Below are 18405 nucleotides of genomic sequence, written 5' to 3' on the forward strand. Positions count from 1 at the left end.
GGAGAAACAGCAGGCAGCAAAACCCTGGGAGAAATAGTGTCTGAAAACAGTTGTGAGTATTAAAGACATTTTTTGCCGTTGATGGTATTAGCATGTCAGCAGGTCTATACTAGTACGGCTCCGACAGCCAAATTGCAGCTGTATTTTTACCTTTGCTGCCAGGTTTACATGCAGCTGGGTATCTACCACACCCTATTGTTATCAGTCAACAATACCAGAAGCAGTTCGTTAATCGTATCAATAACAACAATCGTGTTTCATGTGGAAAATAAACAAGTTAAAAAAAGACAAGACTGATTTCTCCTCTGCATGCTAACTTAGCATTCTTTAAGTGTATCTGCCAGTAGTTTAATTTGAACTTCAACTCCCCGAAGGCAGTAAGACAGAATTATTTTAGTTCTTCATAAACTGCCTTCTGTGATTCATTGTTAACTCATAAAACACGCTCATTTTCATGTACTTAAACAGTTAAGCCATTTTTAAAGTTGGTTTGTAATTTTTTTTGGCAACACATTTTAGTTGACATCTGAGAGATAGAAATCTAAAATTAATTTATAGCCCTCAGTTTAGTTTTCCTTTACTATCGGACAAAATATCAGAAATAAATATTTTTTTATCTAACGTAATGTAAAGTATATTGCACAGTGTCTAAAATAAAGTTTAGTTTTGACTGAATACACTCAAAAAGGGACCCATAAATATTAGAGAGCTGTAGTTAAGAACTTACATGACTGTTTTAAATACTATTGATTTAAACCACTGGCTAGATTTTATGAATCAAAGTGTAATTTCCAAGCTTTGGCTATATTTCTCATCGCTAAAGCACTCTCTCTTGTGTGCCTTTAGCAGCTTTCCAGACATTCAACACGGGATTAAATGATAGTAGTTACAATGATCAATAGGTTAAGACCGGTACAATCACTCTTACCGCTAATGACCTCGGTAGTAATGGGTAATAAAGTGTGGGCTATAATAGCCTATTGCTGGTGCTGCATGCCCTTTGATTCCTAGTATTACCAGGGACTAGCTACATGAAAAAGTTGGACGTCGGGAGTTAAGAGAGTGGATATATAGGCCATCACTCTTAACTATTTAAAGCCCTCAAACTGTACGTGTGCCCACGCTTGGCCGGGGCGCCCGCGTTGTTTTTTGACGCGGTAGTTTCTGGTTTATTTGAATTTGTTTCCAAAAGGTTTCCGTAAGTTGCTTTCCTGATAGGCTGAAGCACAAACTTTGGCTAAATGTGGCTGTTTGCCGTGTTTATAAATGGAAGGCAGGACCTTCTTCAGAGGCACAGATGTGGTGTGAAAACGTGGTTTCAGATGGTAAAATGAAGTTGAACAGATCAATGCAAACTCGTACTCCTAGGTGTGCCATATATATATATATATAAAAATATATATATATGGGGGGTTTTTTCCGTGCTAGTTAAGTGCTTCTGTTCTAGCAAAGAGGGTGCAGCTAGGAGATTCTTCACCGGAAGGTACGTGGCCAGTTTTCAAAGGTAGGGCCAAATCCTTAGATTTGTCCCAAGACAAATGTCCAGAAAAGCCATGGAAGTGGATGGGAGTTGTCTCTGCCTAGCTGAGGGCAGAATGTGGCCCTCCGTATTAATCACCGATGTGTAGGGTTTACAGCACCCCACCCTATTCCTGTCTGTATCCCCGCTTGCCGTCATAAATCTGACTGAAGAGTATTTGTGTTGTCTGTCTTCCAAGAAGGGCACAGAAAACACACTTAAACATGCTTCCTCTTCTGTTTGCTCAGTCCAACTTCAATGAAAAGTAGTACAAACCCGAGGGTAAAGTAAACTTCTCTGGAGATGAGAATAACGAAGGTGAGTCACGCTTCGGGGCGAAGATAGTGACGGCAGTATTTAATGAAATAATGTTCTACTCCCAGAAAAGTTTTTAAAAGGCTACAGATTAAGATCTTCCGAATTAATGGGACTACCCATCCTGATGACTCGATGTCCCCAGAGCTGGTCCTGCGTGGCCAGGCGGTGGCACGGCGCGGTGGCCGGCCGGTGGCTTTCCCGGTGACACGGGCAAGCTGCGCCGGCCACGGGAGAACGGCCGCTGGCTTCGGTGGGACTGGCATTTGACCTGTAATTAAATCTTCATTTGCCTGTGTTCACGCCTGCCTGGCCCACATGAGATAGGTGGGACCACGCCGTGCCGCGGGGAGCGCACAGAGGACCCCGCCGTGGTTGCGTTGGTGGGATGTCGGAGGCGTGCGAGCCTTCGCCGGGCTTTGCTCGGGCAAACGTGTGCGAGGCGGTGTCTGGCCCTGGCACGCGCCGTGTACACAACAACGCGGGGAGATGTGCGGTGTACACGCGTCTGACCTTCAGGAACCATTTTTAGTTCATCAAAATTAGTGATGCTGAGAAATCAGGACATCAGTGCATAATGACTGTGAAATTAGGAATGAGAGCTTGCTATGCAAATGACAGGACAAATCATGTGAAAAAGTCAAGATAAACTGCATATTAAGACATTATGTTACATAAAATTAATACTGCATTTCTCTCTTGCTTACTACTACAGTGGGAGATTTTTTTTTTTAAACTCCTTTATCTTCTGATCAGCTATTGTCTGCTGATTTTTTAAAAAGTGGTGCACAGAAAAAGTGCTAAACATATTATTACCTTTTATTGTAATACATGAGATGACAGGAGATCCTTTTTAGCAAAGTATATCCTTTACTGCTTTTAGTTTCGTGCTGTCACGTATTTGATTTGAAACTATAGAAAAGTAAGGTGCTTAAACATTACTGTTAAAACTCATATGGGTTTTGTCTTTTCCTCTATTGTGTTTTTTCCCCTCCTTTTCTTTTCCTTTTTTGGGGTGGAGGGTAGAGGGGTGGGTTTCGAGGGAAATAGTCTTCTTGCATTACTGGGACTGACAAAATGGTTCTCGTGTAGTCTGCAAATTAAACACAAGTGCAGTGATTATTTTGAATAGCTAAATTACATTCTAGAAAGCTTGCAGAATTCATAGCATTGTCATTAGGTATCCGCTTGAATACAATTTGTGTAACCTTGGCCAAGACAGCCTGTCATTTTAATGTCAGTGTTTTATCTGAACAAGACATCATCCTTTCAGATACAGTGTACAGGTTCCTTGCAAAGATGCCCGTGCAGAAACGTGTTAACAGTTGCAAATATGAAATGCTATCAAGTTCATCACTGTAGCTGTTTGTCACTGAAATGTCATGGAAAGCGGCTTTTAATGGTATCTCACATAATATGAAAGAATTGAAGACATCTGTATGCTGGGTGAATATGGAATGGTAAAGACATCGTGGTAGGGCCTTTCTGTTAAAATTGCATAGGAGTCTAGTGCTGTTATTCACATCACTGAGCCTTCCTTCAATTTTCTTCAAAACCTGTCGTAATAGGGTCTAGATCCCATCAGCGTGGGATACTCGGCTGTTGGATTTCTGTGCGGAAGGCAAGGGTTTTCTGCCAGGGAAAGGACCCAGCTGACGGTTCCTTGTAGAAATAAATACACCTTAACAGGGTTTACCATACCGCTTGCTCTAAAGAATTCGCATCGCAATAATGTTTCGCAAAAGGGGAATTTCGTCGCCAGGAAGATGCGGTCGGTACCCCTCGTGCCTGCTGCGGTGGGCCGTAGGGACCCTCTGGCCTTCAGCACCCTCGGTGCCAGGCATGGGGTCCCCTGGTGTGGAGGAGCTGCGGCGGTGTGCTCTGACCTGACCCCCTCTTTGCTCTCCTCTTGCGCTTCAGGTTCCAGTGTCGGTGGCTATGATGACACCTCAAGTGATCACTCCCCAGCAAATGCAGCAGATCCTCCAGCAACAAGTGCTAACTCCCCAGCAACTCCAAGTCCTGCTCCAACAGCAGCAGGCACTCATGCTTCAACAGGTAATTGTTTTCTTAACAGCTGCTCGGGTGGCCCCTGCAGATACCGGAGGGCTTCGCCTCCTGAAACGTTCCTGGGGAAAGGAGCTGCCCACGTCTCGGGTCCGTACCTCGGAGCAGCCGTGCTCTCGAGATGAACTGACTTCTCTTTTGTTTTTAGTTCTAGAAATAGCTACTGGAAACAAATCCAGGGAGCAGTGCTAGGAGTGTTTCCAAGATCAGCTAAATAATACAGATGCATATTTAAGTGTCAGGACTTCGGCAGATGTCCCTGTTGCTTTTGCCTCCATCCCCCAGAAAGCATGGGCTGCCCTGACAAATTGGAATAAACAAGGTAGTAGGGCGATACTTCCCATTTTAGACCTCGTTATGTCCATCTGGCACCGTAAAGGCCTATGGAAAGGGTGGCAATAAAAGTGAAGAGGTTTGCAAGCCTTAATCTGTTTGATTCCAGCCAACGTGCGGTGTGCCGGCGTTTCTCACAGCCCACGGTCCTCTTTCAGCTGAAAGTTGGCCACCGACAAGCCCCGAGGCTCCGTTACCGTAGGGTACGGCACAGCGGGGGCTCACGAATCCCGGGCGGGTGTCCGCGTCCCCCCCCCCCAGCCCGGCCTCGCGTGCTCCTTCCTGGCTGCCACGCTCCCTCCTGCCCGTGCCGGAGCGCTGCCTGCACGGCGCACATCTGGGGAGCGGGGAGGAGGAGAGTGTTTCCCAGGATGTCTATGCATGTATTGAACAACACTTAATACAGTCAAACCCTATCATTTAGAAAGCATGTGTGTTTCACAGCAGAGCTTCGCCAGGCTCTTCTCAGCAAGGGCATTTTGGCTTTGTTGTTACAATCAAAGGTCATTCCTTGCCTTATTTTAATTAGTTTGTGTAGAAAATGGTATGTTTTTCATCAGTTCATTTTGGAGATTACTTTTCAAACGATAATGCCAAGAATAGTCAGTGTGCACTGAATTTATTGTTGAGTTTCAAACTAAAGGTCAGACCATTACAGATAAAAGGATGCTATTTTTCAAATCACAGTTTGTGTGTTACACCAAAAGGGACACTGAATTGGCTCTCCACTTTGTTACTTACCATCTTTCCTTTTCTTTGTAGCAGCAGCTTCAAGAGTTTTATAAGAAACAACAGGAACAGTTGCAGCTTCAACTTTTACAGCAACAACATGCTGGAAAACAGCCTAAAGAGGTACAGACAATACCCATTTTACTTTCAAACCACAGATCCCCGGGGACTGTCTAGTGGCTATTAAACTGTCATTCATCTTATAAATGATTGCACAACTGAACTGACTCTATCGGGTCTCAGCTTTCAGATTTAGAGTTATTGTCCTGTTTTCGCCTGTATTTTCCTGTGCTTTCCATTTGCTTGCTGCCACATATTTTATAGCGGGGAACCATGCCTTGATGTTCGGTATGAGTACTGGAGCAAGCATCTAGACTTGTATCTTGGGAGAGTGCTTTTGGAAGTTAGTTATGTTGTAAAGGGGAGGAGGGGGCAAGGCAGCAGGCACCCAAGACGATGCTGTCCTCTCTAAACGGGGCAGAACGCCAAGAGACGTTGAGTTTGGCCTTGAGGTTGCCAACCGGAGAGGGTCTGGTTGCACGTTCCTCGCAGCACGGGCGTAGCGGGAGGGACCGCGCGGGACAGCCTCGGTGGGGACGCTGAGAAGCGAGGTCCGAGATGCAGAGGTGGTGCGGGAACGCCGCCCCTTTTTTCGTAGCGTGGCATCAGGAGACCTCGCTCTGATGCCACCGCAGTCCATGGCAGGAACGGGACAGGCCAGGTTGGTTTCTGCCCGTCCTTTCAATGCACTTCCCTTTCAAAATACCTCTCACGTCCTAAACTTTGTTTGCTGGTTTTGCTGTGCTTAAATTTAATTTTGCTGTAATTACGTTTATTTTTAAGGTACCGAGTTCGCCCCTCTAGTCGCAAGGAGTTTGAGCCTCTCGTGTTTAATCTGACATCAGTGCTGGCTTAGGTAGCGCCTAGAAAGCTGCCTCTTGGCACGAGACGCCGCGTGGTGTCCTGCGGCAGCGCTTGTGCGTCACTTTGCAAGTGGCGCTGCTCAAAGCACGCACCAACTCCAGCCCCCCGCCCCCCAAATTTTGGCAAATCGTGCCACCTGTGCCAAGTTTCAACCCAGAGTGAATTTTTCCAGCTGAGTTATAAACCCCTGAAAATAGGGGGGTTTATAATGGAAACGCTGACACAACCTTAACCATAGCGCGCTTACGGGCGCCACTATAATAAAAAGGGAACAGATTAAAAAGTGTCTAAAATGTAAATCTAAAGGACTAACAGTAATTAAAATGGAAATGGCACAGGGAGGGAAGGCATGTAATTGTGAGATATCACTGTGCAGAATGCTCTCAGCTTTGTTTTGCTGGCTGTTTTTCTAATTCAGTAGGGCTTACTCATCAGTGGCAGTTCAATGCGCGTTAATGACTCTGGGATGCAGGCATCACTCTGGACAAAGAAATGATTATTGTGCGGTCAAAAGAAGTTCAAAGACAAGAAGGGAATTTCAGTTTTTTCCTTAGAGATCCACATTCAAGAGCATATAAATTAAGCCAAATGTTAAAAACCACAGTCTGAAAGCTGACTTCAAAGTCACAACTCTCTAATTAATGAACTGCGAGCTTCAGTTTGGACAAGTCGTGGTTTGATGCGCCCATAAATCAACATGACAGGTCTGTTTCACAGTCTCAGACAGCGCTTGTCATTGAGTCACATCAGATGTAAACACAGCAGAAAAAAGAGGGAATATGAAGGAGGTGCAATTGATCAACAGAATTGGTAAAAACCCACTTTTGAAACGCATTATGCATGATCACAGGAAATGGCGATAGCCTCAAGAGGCTTTCTCCTTCTGCTGTTGCTTTTTTGAATCAGGTTTCTAACAGCCTTCAAAAGGGAGAATAAGAATTATGGAGCTTCTCCCCTGTGGCTGGCAGGCAATAACCCCCTGTTGTTATTTTGTGCTTCTTTCTTTTCAAAGGCGTCAAAATTTAGTTTTTTAAAGATCTTTAACTCTATATTTGAAGACAAACAATAAAGGGCTGCCACTGTCATTCTTATCAGTTACCAGGGATTGTATTTTTTCTTTCTGTTGCCACTTCTTATTAACCTCTTATTTGGTCTATTAGACATAGTTTTGAATGCAAGCCTGCATGCTGGGAGAACATGAAAGTTCAGATGAGCTCAGAGGGCAGATAAAGAAATTTGAAGGGGAAAGTTACACAGCAGAATGAACGATAAAAGTTAACTCTTCTAAATTGCTGTTGTCAGACAGGAGAGCATCTCAGACACAAAGATGAGGGCTCGGAGCTTAAAGAAAAAATACTTTGTGTTAGAAAAGACGAGAAGGGAAGTTAGACAATGTGATGGCATTTCAATATCTAACACACTGATTTACTGTGGTCACACTTCTGATATTACACTATCGAAGGCAACAATAAGAAAGGGCTCCTTCCTGTTTCAAGAAGAGCATTTTAACACTGGATCTGTTAAGAGAACAAGGGGCCCGAGTCTCTTTGGCTTTTTTCTGGGGTTTTGTGGGGCTGGTTTTGCTGATGGTTTCAGTGAAGGCCCGTTTCAACGATGTGTTTCACCCCGCGGGTTTGTTCAGCCCCGTTTTTCCTGCCTTACGGAGGTTATTCTTGCTAAATTAGCATGCAAGCGCTGGCCTTTTATTTTATCTTCCCCCCCGCTCCCCACGTTAAAAACTGGCGGTCGGGGCACATGGCGAGCAGTGCCGTGGTGGGGACCGGCGGCTGCCGCGCTAACGAGGGCTGAGTTGGTACCTTGACAGATGGAACAAGTGTATTCATGTCCTGCATCCCCCAAGTCATTTTGTGACTGCCTTGTCCTATTGTACCCCTCGTGAAAGAAGAAAAACACAACAAAACTCCCAAGCCCGGCTGGTAAAAGGGATCCGGCCCCCGAGCAGGATAACAGGCGGACCCCAGTCGGGTTTTTTTCTGGTGGGTTTTACTGGAGGTGTAGCAGAGGGTGAGCATCGCACGGTGCCCGTTACCACGAGCAAGAGGCGCCGGGGCGAGACCTCAGCCCTGCGGGGCTGCCTCTCCCCGGGGCAGGGGGGGCTTTACAGAAGGATCCCGCTCCATGCCCTGGCGCTGGACGGGGCGGGTTGTTTTCCAAAAAGGGCCGTTTGTCCTCCGGCAGTTGTGACAGTTTATGTTAGGCAGTAGGGAGTAACCTAAGAAAGGAAAACAGACCTTTGACAGCAGCTTTAGGGAGGGGATCAAAAATGCAAGTTTTATCAGGATATTTCAGCATTTTAACACTGACTACTGACCTGACAACAGGACTGCACTGAGACCTTTTTTGTATGCATTCAATTGTGAGAAGTAAACAAACTGCCTTGTATCCTGTGTTTGGTAACTGGGTGGGGAGCGCAGTTTGGCAACGTGTCTTGCTTTTAAATTCTTTCTTGGACAATGGGCCTTGTATACTTTTATATCCTGGCTTTTCAAAGTCGAGAGCGTTCAAGAGCTTTTCTTAGGATAGCTGAGAAGACAACCAAACGGGCATCAGTCAATTTATAGAAAGGAGTTTTTTTTTTTTTATTAAAAAAAAAAAACCACGCTAACTTTACACTCAGATGGCAAATAGGTACCAATTTATAGAAAGGAGGTTTTTTTTTTAATTAAAAAAAAAAAAAAACACGCTAACTTTACACTCAGATGGCAAATAGGTAAAATACAGCTTACCGTAACTAGATTTTTATGTACTACCATTTTATATATATATCTGAAAATATATATTAAGTGTATATGTATATTTAGAAAATGAATATTTATGGAGGCAAACATTACTTTAACTCTTAATATAACTGTTGCTGGGGCTTGAATTCATCTGGTGCTGTTGGAAATAGTTGAGCAAGTGGATCCGTCTGAGCAAGCTGTTGCAAAGAAATGAGAACTTGCCGAGTTTCAGAATATCTAAGCACCTATTTGTTTAACTCTGTTCTCCAGAGTCCTAGTTTTTCTTTGGAAAGAAGGCAAACCAACTTTCCTGTCGGCACAGCCGTGGGTATAGAGTTGGTTGCAGTATTAAAGTTGGTGGGGCACGGCGGTACAGGGCGGCGGGGGCCAGCCCCCTGGCTGGTGTCCCTCAGCCCCACTCCTGCAGCTCTGGTGGGTTTTTTTGGGGTTTTGGTTTTGTTTTTTTTTTTTTTTCCTTGCTCGACACCAGCAGGGAACGGGGCCAGTGATCCTCTGGCTCGGTGTCAAGGAAGGGCGACAAAAAGCTTGGGATCTGGCTGGGGTTGGTTTGTGAAAGTATGCAGTTTCGTAAGAGTTAATTTTCTTTCCGTAATTGTTAGCCATAATGTGTATAAGACCTCCACCTTGATATGATTCCTAGCAGATTAGGGATATTAGATAATTTCCTTCTATTTATTGTACTACTGCACTGTATTATCTTTCTATCACTCAGATAATTACTAAGGAAATCTACATTAATTTTTTTTGGCTAGCACAAGGAACTGCTAAACACTGGCATGATGTATTGATGTTTTACACAACAAAAGTTTTCCTCCTGTCATTGTACAATAAATAAAAAGATATTTATCAAGATGCAAAGCCTTTCATGGGTTTTAAAGAACAAAGCAAATAAAATACAAGATGAGCATGGAAGCAAAACCTAGAGGCTTCCTTAACTGAACAAAATTAAGGACTCTGAAGCCTGGAGTACTGTACATATTAAACACTCACATTCAAGTAAGATGTTGTTTGCTAAATTATGAATGTGTGTAATTAAAATCTAGTGGCTGTTTCTATGAAAGATTTACAATGTTATTTCATCGTTTGTCATGGCTAATTAACAATATTAGATGAAGTTTTTCTTCTTCAAAGGTCTGATTTTTTCTCATTTATTTATGTCAGAAGTGATAAACAGAGTAGTTAAAAGCTTCTCCGGGTACAGTAGTGAGAAAAGCAACATGTTCTTTTACACCTCGAAGGTTCAAGGTTCACATCCCTGTGGAGTAAAGCAACTCCATCTTCTTTCTAGTGAGAATAATTAAAATTTTCAAAGTGCAGAAGTAGCAGCCTTAAATACAGCACAGAGTAATTCCGAACACAACAGAAAGTGTTGTGGGGCTTGATGGATGAATAAGAGAGAGTAAGTATAAAATACCATAAATTAAGCCAGTCGTATTGCCTTAATAGTTGAGACAACCCTTGCATGAGCAAACAGGGCACGGTGCCGGGGTTGTTTTTCATTCCGTCTTAATTGTGATCGTGTGGTGCAGTTCTCACGTTGTGCACGTTCTTTGCCTCCAAGAATTGCCCAGGACTTTTGGCAGCTGCCGGCAGCGTTTGCTTTACCCACCGCTGAAATGCAGCCACTGCTGGGGTACAGCACGGCCACGTGGACCAGGGCGACGCGGTAGCGTGGACCAAGAAACGCTGCAGACATTTTTAATGGGGATGGCAGGAGGGGTTTAGGGAGGATGAAAACAACCACTGGAGGTGGGAATCGACTGCAGCCCTGTGGTTAACTCCAGCACCTAAGCGTGCCTTGGGGTCTTTGATACGGGGTGGTGGGCTCGCTAGCTTGCCTTGATACCGGGTGACTGCGATCAGAAGTTGAAGTGTGTTGAGACAAGGAGCCCTGTAAATCCTCTGTTAATGCTTTGCTCTGTATTGACAAATGTGCCTTCTTTATTTTTTATTTTTTTTTCCAGCCCCAGCAACAGCAGGTGGCTACGCAGCAGTTGGCCTTTCAGCAGCAACTCCTACAGATGCAGCAGTTGCAACAGCAGCACCTCCTGTCTTTGCAGCGTCAGGGGCTGCTAACGATCCAGCCTGGCCAGCCTACTCTGCCTTTGCAACCCCTTGCACAAGGTAGGTGAGGGGTTTGGGAGCTGCCGGCCGTCTGGCAAAGCGATAGCATGCACGCACATGAAATTGTCACTCAGTCAGAGACGGAGAGAGATCTATTAGGCTCATAAAATAATAAGCACAGAAAAATCCTGACAGGCAGGGTGGGCATTATAAAGATATTTTTTGAGAAGGGCAACGCTGAAATCGTGGACCGCTCTGGCTAGCGGGAGGCAGGCGGTTTGGAGTTCGGATTCAATTTGCACAGCTATCGCCGGTCTGGTGGACTCGAAGCTGCTGGTTGTGCTAATCTGAGCCTGAAATCCTTCACAGGAGGCGTCTTAATCGATTCTTGGTGCTGGGTTCATGGGTAAGGGATAGTGTGAGAGCAGCTTTTCCTTTTTTAATGTGTTACTTGGGCCCTTTCTGATTCCAGCCTGGCGAGGAGCCGGGCGCAGAGCAGCTCTTGATCCGCAGGCTGCCCAACTGTAGAAATTTGATTGCCCTTTGCTGCGGCCGAGAGGGAGAGGTGGCGGTGCCTCCTCTCCACGCCTGTTTGCACGGCCTTCGTTTCACTGCCTCTGTGCATCGTGGCTTCATTCCTCCCTCCACGCGGAGGCAAATTGGGATTAACTCTGTTTAATTTTAATGCTGTTATTGACAATTAGATCCTCCTACATCTTTGTTCAGTCCTGCGCTCTGCAAGAAGTTACTGCTTTGCTCAAATCCTTATTTGTATTTTTTTTTTAAGATACTGATACGTTGAAAGCAGTAACTACTTAAATTGCAATACTTTTGACAATGATTATAACCTGGGGTTTTTATATTAGTCTCTCTTTTCCTCTTTGGCTTGAATTTGGTTTTTTTCTTGGGTTTTTTGTTGGTTTTTTTTTAAGCTGGTTTTGTCTGCAAGCCTTGGGACTTTTTAACAGACTTGCCTGAGCTCTGGCTGCTGTGATTAAGGCAGACTGTTTGAAGTTGGCATGGCTCAGGGAAGACCAGGTCTGTCAACCATGATGCTGGTATCGCTGAGTGATCATGCCTTTTCCTTCCCTTTCCCCATAATACATTTAATCATCCACCTCAACTACTTGAGTCATCTCACGTTGAATGATTTGGGCTTTTCAAAGCAGCCTTAGGGCTGCTACAAGTTGCTAAACCATATAATGAATTTACATTCAGCTCTATTTGGTTAAATGGGGGAGATGGGACAAAACTGCTTCTGTTCTTCACCCTCCTTTTTTGTGTGTACATAGCTACAAAAAGCAGAGCGAGGTGGCTGGTGAATATTAACTTACATGGATAAACAGGGACAAAGCTGGGGAGTGGACTCTGCTTTGCTGTGTGGCTGGCGTGGTTTATTTAGGCTTGGTTTTGTGAGGCTTACAAAGGTATTTGAGCTCCTAACCCCTGTCATGAGAGACTAAGCTTCTGGGGACCTGACACCTCCCTCTGCAAGACTAGTTTAGCTTTCCAGCATCCCAAAGCTGGACACCAGGTCTAGACTAGTCCTGTGCATGAGTGGGAGGCTGCTGAGCAGCGAGGCGGTGCCTGGCTGGGAGCTGCAGGATCAGGTCCGGGGTGGTCGTTGGTCAGGGAGCGTCCATGCACTGCATGATGGGGAGAAGGCGTGAAACGAGTCCAGGAAAAAGGGCATGTAGACGAAATGCCATTTACACTTGCAAAACGTTGTAGCGTGCGCTAATTACGCTTCAGATTTATTGTTGGAAGCATCCCAGGCTGTTCCCACACACCCACCGGCCTCAAGCTTCAACCTTTCTAATTTTTCCCACAGCTCCTATACTATTAAGTTTGCTCGGTAAGGTTCATTGTATAGTACATCAGTTAAGCTGTCCAAAGGAGGGCAATTGGGCAGTGACAAGACACGCTCATGTGTAATGTGAAAGAAATGAATGTGGTGATGCATGAAGTGTAATCTGTGCGGTAACACGTCGGAGACACCAGTAGGTAATTCAGCAGTCGTGGCATTGATTGATATGGTTAGCAGGGTAGTGTAACTATTAGTCCTGGCGGAGCAGCGTATTTAAAACCTAAGGGGTGCCGACTTGCACGCTGGAGACGACATAAACATAAGCAGAAAGGGCTGGTTCTTGCAGGGAAATGAGCTGGGGGTGGCTGGAGCCGGGGCTCGGTGGCGGGAGGAAGGAGTAACTTGAGAATTCAGGCAGGTTGCAATACAGCACGATATTTTATTTTATTTTTTTTTTTTTTATCAGAGAGACGATGTCTTAAAACTGATGTCATTATGAGGTTTAAATCAACTTTCTGCTTGCTTGAACATGGTCACCTGGGTATGGAGGTACAAGGACACAAAGAGGTTGAGCAACTCTGTTTGTCTTTGAGCCGGTGATACCTGGGGTTGGGAAATTGAGTTCCGTGAGCAGTAATCTGTCAACTGTCCCCACAACATACATTTTTTAAACCTGTGCCTACATTTTCTTTCATAATGAAGGGGACTAGTTGTCCTGAAAAATGCAATGAAGAGCCAGGGCCATAGTTTAAAATAATTGGTAATGTACACTTCTTATTTAAAAAAAAAATCACATGTATCGTGCCCTTTTGTTTTCAGAACAGTTTGCAAGACTGAGACAAATACTGGAAATGTGCGTATTAAAGAAAAAAAAAATAAAAGAATCATCCCTCTAGTGAATGTAGCTATGAATTCAGTTAAAAGCATTTTGCTTTTATTCTTAAGTATCTGTAATAGTAATAAATGTTCCTAAGGAGAGAATGCTACTTCATAAGTGATTTTTTTTGTTATGTTTTTAGAACTAATACATTGTTTAAAGCTATATTTTAGTTTCATTTTAGTTTTTAGTGCTTGCCTATTGTCTTACACAAAATAGCACATCCTTTAATGTTATATTTGTGTAATCTTTTCTGCTTTGTATTTAGACACATCTATAATCTAGATTTTGCATCTGTACATAGTAGCAATTTAAAAATAAACCACATTTCAGCAGTGTTCTGAGCCGCGAGAGCTAGATCTTTAGTATCTGCAAAATGAAACTGCAAATCACACTTCAGATCACCAGCGAGTGAAAATAATAGGACTGAGACATCTGGGTGCCTGATTGCTGCCATAGATTTGGCAGTTTCAGGTCTAAATCCCGTTACTGGTACGTACGAAGTTGCAGCACCAGCAGTAGCGATCTCGAGTAATTGCAGCGCAGTTCTGGGAATCTGACTTAAAATTTAGCTCTCGCTGTTAAAATGAAACTGTTAAATGGTAAATTACATAATTTATTGCAAGTGTTCATGGATATATTTGACTTGCTTTTACCATTTGTTCTATTATTTTATTTAACCATTTTGCCGGGTGAGTAATGAGCATACCTTTCAGCTGCCCAGGTTGATAGGCTAGTTAGGAATTCTCTCCAGAATTACTCTTAAAAGAACTAAATTTGGGGAAGGAAGAGGAAGGGGCTTTTTTAAAATTTTATTGTATTAATCCAGTGATGTCAGTTGTTAAGGGGTTGTGTGCAGACGTGTATGACATCACGATTAACTCTTTAATTTCATGTCACCCAGCCTGAAATCCCCCTTATTATCTCCAGCATTCCCCCCCCCCCCCCAACTGGGTGTTTTTTATTTTTCTTTCAACGTGCGGTATAGCTGTCGGTAGTGCTAAGAGGAGTTACTCCTGTAGAGGAAGTTAGACCAAACCCTTTGACTTCTAGAGGATCTGCAGCGAGGAATAACTATTATGCATATGTCTATTTTAACGGCTGTAACGCTTGCAAGCTTTTCCTTGGCATAAAGCATTGGTAGATCCAGAAGTGACCAAGGGGAGAGGAGAAAGGAGGAGAAGAGAGTGGGTGCCAGCCCATCTCTAATTAAAAACCTGCAGAAATCCAGATATGGATATGGGGGGGGGGGGAAGCCAGGGTTTTTTTTTTCCCTTTTTGCTTATTCTGGAAAATAAAAATAGGTGCCGACTCATATGGTCTCATATCAATATGTTATCATCAACAGACAAGTCTATTCACTATTGTTTCAACTGAGTAAACAGTGGTGTAAGGGTCAGCCCTGCTCCCAGGTAATTGTTAGTGCGCAGACAGTCCTGTCAGGCGTGTTAGATAAAAATACATCCCACACTGTCACTTCGCAAGGTGTTTGAAAATAATAGCCCCGATACAGCAAAACAGGACGTCGGCTTGTGTACTGACCTTTTTCTTTGTTTAATTTGCTCAGAGGTTTAATTTCAGGGGACAAGTAATAATTGAATATGTCTAATAACTAAATGCTCATTTGGGACAAAATCCATCAAAATATAATTGGCATTTGGGTCTGATGAAAGGAAAACGACGTGGCTTTAGAGAAACGGATGTGTCTTAAGAATATCTGATCACTTAATGTATAAATTGAAGCCTCTTTCATAATATATATTAATTGCAGATACTTAAGGATTTTAGCATTTTTTTTGTAGTGAACCGTTACCGGAGACCAACTGTTTTTGTTAATGCTACTCTCGGAAAGGCGGGGAAGGTTATTGGTCTGTCGTGCAATAATTTACTCCTCTTTGATATGCAAACGATCCACGGTGAATATAAAAAAATCCTATCAGACTCATTTCACAGTTCTTAACCACTTAGATTCTCTGGAGTCTATCGCCTCATTAGACCAGTGCTCTCCAAAGCTAGCATAATTAAAATCTTTAACAGTTTAGCAAAGTAAAGATGTTTGGCTGATCACGTTGAGATGATTATCTATCCATTGTATTCTAAATGACAAAAATAAATTAAATTTAGACCTTGGCATTTTTTATTATGTGTTTCAAATGAATATAATGCATACTGCCTTTTTTTTTTTTATTTTTTTCTATTTCGATACCTTAGGTTTGGTGAGATCCATGCCTGTGTGAGCTGCTGCTATACACTCAGAAAATGGCAGGTTTCCTTAGGATAGCTCCAGTGCCACAACACGCTGACACAATGAACAGTCATCCAAATGATGATCTGGTAGCACAGGGACGAGAAACCTTCTTTAAAAACACACAGACACTGGCTTTTATTTTATTTTATTTTTTTTTTTCTCTCCCCTGAATATTTAAGCGATGCGTCGCTACTGCTAATTTTTTTCCCACGGCCTTCTCTGAAAGAGCACTGAGACAGTCTTCAGTGAGAGAAACTTGACTTGTTTGATCATGTCACAAACATCAGCTTTATCCAAAAGCATGATCTCAGCGCGAGGCCGTGTCACGCTGACGCGCGCGGCTCCCCTTCCAGCCTTCGGCTTGGCCCACTGGAGTTGGCAAAGTTTTCGCTTGCCTTATTTATCGAACGCAATGTCCTGAGCCCGGTTGTCCGTTTTGGCGCAATTAAGAAAATATTTTAATTTTTTTATTATTATTATTTCTTGAAGCTTATTTTATGTTTTCATTTTACTTTTGAATGGCTCATTAGCATTGATCTAAGAAATGACAGTAATAATAGTGTTACTTGTATAGAAAGTTATACAGTTTTTCAGTAGACACATCCATCAATTAAGTGAGCAGTTCGAGAAACCAAAATTAATGAGAAAGATAGGTGTGTTAATGAAATAATCATAGTATAATCAATTTGACTGTTAAAATTTGAAAAGCATTTCAGGAAGACAATATGAATTCATAATTTATGTCTAAAAGTGATTAATAAAAACTGTATTTAATAACAAAGCTATTTGTCATCATTTAAAACTTAGTCATATTGTGGTTCGTGTTGTCATAATAATAAAGCTGAGAAATTTTTTTTTTTTTCCTAAGACCTTCCTTTCTTTCTAAAACAGGTTAGGAAGTATTCACTTTCTTTAAAAAAAATAAAAATAAATAGTATCTTTAAAAAAAAAAATTTTTTTCCAGCTGACTGCAGAGTAGCCCTTGGCCACCTTTGCTGTGAGCCTTGCTGTGAGCTCGGGGCAGTTTCTGCCTGGGGGGGGGCTCTGGAAATGGGCCTGCTGTAATTTTAATTACAAAAAATAATAATAATTAACATGGAGTTTGGCGTGGGTGTCCTGTCGTGTGGACCCCACACCCGGATTTTGCCTTACGTAGGCATTGCAGGTGTCACCCCAGAAAACGTAGCGGAGAGGTGCGGTGTTCAGTATTAGCCTTTAGGTATTAAAAAAAAAAAATAATAACATGCGCAAAAACACACATACAGACACACACAACTAACACTAGGCTTTGTTTACTGACTCTTTGATTTAATTACTGTTTGAAGACGGCCGAATTAGCTGTTAATTGATTTAATTATCCAATTTGTTTGTTTCAGGCATGATTCCAACAGAACTGCAGCAGCTCTGGAAGGAAGTGACAAGCTCGCACACAGCGGAGGAGGCAGCCAGCAACAACCACAGCAGCCTGGACCTGTCCACCACCTGCGTCTCCTCCTCCGCGCCATCTAAGACCTCCTTAATCATCAACCCACACGCCTCAACTAATGGACAGCTCTCGGTCCACACTCCCAAACGGGAGAGGTAGGTGCCGGTGGGCTTTCCCACCCGTGAGCATCTCGGAACAGCGTGCCCAAGCGATGGCGAAATCGTTGGGAGCGGTGGCCAACCGCCTTGGCCTCGGTTTTTGTCCTCCACGTCTTGCTCTGTCTGATTTTGGCGTGGTTGAATGGAGTCTCCACTGGGCAGAATCCGCTCCTTTTGTTCAGATCTTTATGGCTTGTTAATTGGATCAATGTGGGCACAATTAGCTAATTAGAAGTGCATTGGATAAGCGTATTGGGGGAAGTGTGAAGAGCGTATGCTGGGGATTTTTTGAGTTTTGCATCCCGGGTGGTGTTACTCTTGATGTGCTTTGCGTTTGCAGGCTGGAGGCGAGGGGGAAAAAAAAAAAAAAAAAATCTGTTGGTCAGTACAGGCTGCTCTACCACCCGTTCCTCTGCCAAATTTCAGTGCCCCATCTCATCTAACGCGTTTGCCTTTTTTCACTCTGTATTTACCTGCTTTCACAAGGCAGGATAGGCTTGAGTTCACCAGGTTTCTCTAAAACAAAGTGGGTTTTTTTTTAAGTGCTGATAAAATTAGCTAACTGGTGGTGTTTGGCTTTTAAAAGTGTGAGTTAATTTATAGTTGCTAGGCTTGCATTGTTAAAAGAAATGGCTTAAATCAGGGGTTGTCTGTTGACGTGCTTCTCGGCGCGGGCTCTGCTTTATCCCAAAGCATGCTTTATTGCAGGTTTGTTTCTTTACACCCCCGGATTTCACTGAGGCGTGCCTAACAACAGAACTTTTGCTTACGGAGAGATAGACGGTCCCAGGAGCTGGGGCCGTGGGTGCCAGTGCCTGCTGCAGCCTCGCCGTCGCTGCCGGCTGTAGAGGAGGAGGAGGAGGAGGAGGAGGAGGAGGAGAAGGGTCTCCAGAGCACACGAGCAGCGTGGGCGTACCGGGGAGGGCAGTGCTTCTTTGCATGCAGGAGAGTCCCTTTGCCCATCTAGAAACGTTACAGCAGCCACTAGCGAAAGCTGGATTTTTATGGAAACTGATGGCTTTGTCTTTCCTTCCTCCTTTCATTCATTAGAAAGAGGATAATGGAATTTTTAAGCCATAGAGTTTATATTTCTGGTGGTCTGAAAGTAGATTGATAGGGAAGCTATATAAATACCTCTTATATCTTCCTAATATTAAGAAAATAGCGCTGTTGGGA

At 43.5% G+C, this 18405-nt stretch overlaps 1 protein-coding gene across 1 annotated transcript in view; it reads left to right on the forward strand.

The window, feature by feature from the left end:
• Positions 1 to 18405, forward strand: part of FOXP1 (forkhead box P1) — a 402299-nt gene that overhangs the window by 317970 nt on the left and 65924 nt on the right. Inside the window, exons 7-10 of the mRNA XM_009645970.2 lie at positions 3755 to 3892; positions 4997 to 5086; positions 10614 to 10773; positions 17022 to 17226. Of these exons, the coding sequence (XP_009644265.1) occupies positions 3755 to 3892; positions 4997 to 5086; positions 10614 to 10773; positions 17022 to 17226 (593 nt within the window). The remainder of the gene's footprint in view (positions 1 to 3754; positions 3893 to 4996; positions 5087 to 10613; positions 10774 to 17021; positions 17227 to 18405) is intronic.

This window comes from Egretta garzetta, unplaced genomic scaffold, assembly GCF_000687185.1.
Source record: "Egretta garzetta isolate BGI_Z169 unplaced genomic scaffold, ASM68718v1 scaffold228, whole genome shotgun sequence".
Lineage (NCBI taxonomy): Eukaryota > Metazoa > Chordata > Aves > Pelecaniformes > Ardeidae > Egretta > Egretta garzetta.